This window comes from Hyla sarda, unplaced genomic scaffold (genome assembly GCF_029499605.1).
Source record: "Hyla sarda isolate aHylSar1 unplaced genomic scaffold, aHylSar1.hap1 scaffold_208, whole genome shotgun sequence".
Taxonomy (NCBI): Eukaryota; Metazoa; Chordata; class Amphibia; order Anura; family Hylidae; genus Hyla; species Hyla sarda.
The window spans coordinates 135,206-139,854 of record NW_026608744.1 but is presented as its reverse complement, the minus strand read 5'-3'; the positions used below and the strand labels follow the sequence as shown (position 1 = coordinate 139,854).

At 49.8% G+C, this 4,649-nt stretch overlaps 1 protein-coding gene across 1 annotated transcript; it reads left to right on the top strand.

Moving 5' to 3' along the window:
• The first annotated feature begins 893 nt into the window (after nucleotides 1-893).
• Nucleotides 894-3,988, top strand: LOC130318865 (cysteine-rich, acidic integral membrane protein-like). The gene is made up of 3 exons (XM_056552906.1): nucleotides 894-902; nucleotides 1,071-2,890; nucleotides 2,992-3,988. Exons 1-3 carry the CDS (start codon nucleotides 894-896, stop codon nucleotides 3,986-3,988), a joined length of 2,826 nt encoding a protein of 941 aa, XP_056408881.1.
• The last annotated feature ends 661 nt before the right edge of the window (nucleotides 3,989-4,649 follow it).

Below are 4,649 nucleotides of genomic sequence, written 5' to 3'. Positions count from 1 at the left end.
CAAGGTCTGAAACATCCAAGGCACCTTATATACACCTAATAGAGGTGGGTGGGGTGCAGGAGCCAACATGGAGGTAGCCACTCCCCCATATGTGTAATACAACCAACAAATAAATTGGCCAGCACTATTGATCCAAACTATTGTAAAAACCTGGCTTGCAGGTGCAGGCTGCTGGGCTAAATATACAGCAACAGGAGAATACAGCAGCACAATGCTAGCACAATATATAGATGAAACATGAGTATATAGATGATACTTTAGATAGATAGATAGAATAACGAAAAAATGCAGCAGCACTCCATTGTGGAGGAAAAAAGTGGAGTTAGGCTTTATTCATCAGGTGCAGTACACGACGTTTCGACCGTCTCTCACGATCTTTGTCAAGCCGCTTGACAAAGATCGGGAGAGACGGTTGAAACGTCGTGTACTGCACCTGATGAATAAAGCCTAACTCCACTTTTTTCCTCCACAATGGAGTGCTGCTGCATTTTTTCGTTTATATTTGGGGACCCAGCCTGGGTTGGACCAGCTTGCACCCGCAATCCACATGGGAGTGCGGTTCCCCTACAGGACTGTAGATAGATAGATAGATATGAGATAGATAGATAGATAGATAGATGGATATGAGATATATAGACAGATAGATAGATAGATGTTGGTTGCATTTATCTATAAAGATATTCCGGTTGCGGTGAAGACTTTTGCGCTGCTCTGGCTCTGCTGACTCGGTTGTATCTGAGCTGTGTCGGAGCGGCTTAGGTTTGTTTACATCGTTCTCTTCGATGATAATTGGCGCGTCCTCGGTCCGGCGAGGACGTGCAGAATGTTCTCTGTGTGATGAGACTGACGCCGCTGCTCATTACTGCTTCTCCAGGTAAACGCTTCATCCGCCGATGTCTCAGGTAATTTCCGCCTAATAGGAGCCGGTGGAGAACGCGTCTGTAGCAAAGGGCAAAAGAAGTTCAAGGAAGAGAAGATTATTAGATCCAAACAACGTTATTGTAGAAGAGACGATGGGAGCCAAGGCCACAGAAACATCCGCAGACGGAAACCCATGAATCTCATTACAGCAATATAAAGAGAACATCGGCCCCTCACATCAGAGAAAGAAGAGGAGCTCAGTGTATGGACCAGGAACCACGAGAGATGAGTGCCCACTGACCACACCAGACACTAGAGATGAGTGCCCACTGACCACACCAGACACTAGAGATGAGTGCCCACTGACCACACCAGACACCACGAGAGATGAGTGCCCACTGACCACACTAGACACTATAGATGAGTGCCCACTGACCACACCAGACACTAGAGATGAGTGCCCACTGACCACACCAGACACCACGAGAGATGAGTGCCCACTGACCACACCAGACACCACTAGAGATGAGTGCCCACTGACCACACCAGACACTAGAGATGAGTGCCCACTGACCACACCAGACACCACTAGAGATGAGTGCCCACTGACCACACCAGACACCACGAGAGATGAGTGCCCACTGACCACACCAGACACTAGAGATGAGTGCCCACTGACCACACCAGACACCACGAGAGATGAGTGCCCACTGACCACACCAGACACCACGAGAGATGAGTGCCCACTGACCACACCAGACAACACTACAGATGAGTGCCCACTGACCACACCAGACACCACGAGAGATGAGTGCCCACTGACCACACCAGACACCACGAGAGATGAGTGCCCACTGACCACACCAGACACCACGAGAGATGAGTGCCCACTGACCACACCAGACAACACTACAGATGAGTGCCCACTGACCACACCAGACACCACTACAGACGAGTGCCCACTGACCACACCAGACACAACTACAGATGAGTGCCCACTGACCACACCAGACACAACTAGAGATGAGTGCCCACTGACCACACCAGACACTAGAGATGAGTGCCCACTGACCACACCAGACACCACTACAGATGAGTGCCCACTGACCACACCAGACAACACTACAGATGAGTGCCCACTGACCACACCAGACACCAGGAAAGATGAGTGCCTACTGACCACACCAGACACCACTAGAGATGAGTGCCCACTGACCACACCAGACACCACTAGAGATGAGTGCCCACTGACCACACCAGACAACACTACAGATGAGTGCCCACTGACCACACCAGACAACACGAGAGATGAGTGCCCACTGACCACACCAGACAACACTACAGATGAGTGCCCACTGACCACACCAGACACCACTACAGACGAGTGCCCACTGACCACACCAGACACAACTACAGATGAGTGCCCACTGACCACACCAGACACTAGAGATGAGTGCCCACTGACCACACCAGACACCACTACAGATGAGTGCCCACTGACCACACCAGACAACACTACAGATGAGTGCCCACTGACCACACCAGACACCAGGAAAGATGAGTGCCTACTGACCACACCAGACACCACTAGAGATGAGTGCCCACTGACCACACCAGACACCACTAGAGATGAGTGCCCACTGACCACACCAGACAACACTACAGATGAGTGCCCACTGACCACACAAGACACCTTGAGAGATGAGTGCCCACTGACCACACCAGACACCACTACAGATGAGTGCTCACTGACCACACCAGACACCACGAGAGATGAGTGCCCACTGACCACACCAGACACCACTACAGATGAGTGCCCACTGACCACACCAGACATCACTATAGATGAGTGCCCACTGACCACACCAGACACCACTAGAGATGAGTGCCCACTGACCACACCAGACACCACTAGAGATGAGTGCCCACTGACCACACGAGACACCACAAGAGATGAGTGCCCACTGACCACACCAGACACAACTAGAGATGAGTACCCACTGACCACACCAGACACCACTAGAGATGAGTACCCACTGACCACACCAGACACCACTAGAGATGAGTGCCACTGACCACACCAGACACCACTAGAGATGAGTGCCCACTGACCACACCAGACACCAATAGAGATGAGTGCCCACTGACCACACCAGACAACACTAGAGATGAGTGCCCACTGACCACACCAGACAACACTAAAGATGAGCGCCCACTGACCACACCAGACACCACTAGAGATGAGTGCCCACTGATCACACCAGACAACACTAGAGATGAGTGCCCACTGACCACACCAGAGACCTCTAGAGATGAGTGCCCACTGACCACACCAGACACCACTAGAGATGAGTGCCCACTAACCACACCAGACAACACTAAAGATGAGCGCCCACTGACCACACCAGACACCACTAGAGATGAGTGCCCACTGATCACACCAGACACCTCTAGAGATGAGTGCCCACTGATCACACCAGACACCTCTAGAGATGAGTGCCCACTGACCACACCAGTCATCTCTAGAGATGAGTGCCCACTGACCACACCAGAAACCTCTAGAGATGAGTGCCCACTGACCACACCAGAAACCTCTAGAGATGAGTGCCCACTGACCACACCAAACATCTCAAGAGATGAGTGCCCACTGACCACACCAGACAACATTAGAGATGAGTGCCCACTGACCACACCAGTCACCTATAGAGATGAATGCCCACTGACCACACCAGAAACCTCCAGGGATGAGTGCCCACTGACCACACCAGTCACCACTAGAGATGAATGCCCATTGACCACACCAGACACCTCTAGAGATGAGTGCCCACTGATCCCATCAGACACAACTAGAAATGAGTGCCCACTGACCACACCAGTCACCTCTAGAGATGAGTGCCCACTGACCACATCAGACACAACTAGAAATGAGTGCCCACTGACCACACCAGTCACATCTAGAGATGAATGCCCACTGACCACATCAGAAACCTCCAGGGATGAGCGCCCACTGACCACACCAGACACCACTAGAGATGAGTGCCCAATGATCATACCAGACACCCGTAGAGATGAGTGCCCACTGACACCACTAGAGATGATATTCCTCTTTCTTTACGATAAAGAATAGAAAACTTGTAAATCCTAATAAACTTGGATATAGTTCATGGGAAGCCAAGGGATGGGAACTGGAAACAGTCTGTAATGATGGTTGGAAGCAAGTTTGTAGAAACCCACTGTTTCAGACGGTAGGGAAGGAAATTTGCTCGGCAGGAAAAGCTGAATGTCAAATCTAGAAGAAGACTCTTCAAGATGGAAGTCTATACTGCTTCTGCATTTGAAGATATTAATAAGCTGAAAAATAAATATATAAGAGGAAAACTAGAGATGAGGGAAGTTACAGTGATTCGATTCGTCACGAACCTTGCAGCTCGGTGGTTGGTGACTTTATCCTGCATAAATTAGTTCAGCTTTCAGGTGCTCCGGTGGCTGGAAAAGGTGGATACAGTCCAAGGAGAGTCTCCAGCCACTGGAGCACCTGAAAGCTGAACTAATTTATGCAGGATAAAGTCATCAAGCGCCAAGCCGAGAAGTTCGTGACGAATCGAATCACTGTAACTTCACTCATCTCTAAAGAAAACATCATAAGGATGGAATAATGCTCGTCTCCTGTCTTTCATAAAATCTATATTTTCCATCACCTAGAATAGGAAAATCTCCAATTGTATATCAAGACAGAAGGTCTTGCATTATATGCACGTTTAAAGCTCTAAATAATGCATGTAATAATG

Coding starts and splice junctions, on each gene's coding strand:
- LOC130318865 (XM_056552906.1), top strand. Junction 2,891..2,991: donor CCAGACACCACTAGAGATGA/GTACCCACTGAC, acceptor AGACACCAATAG/AGATGAGTGCCCACTGACCA.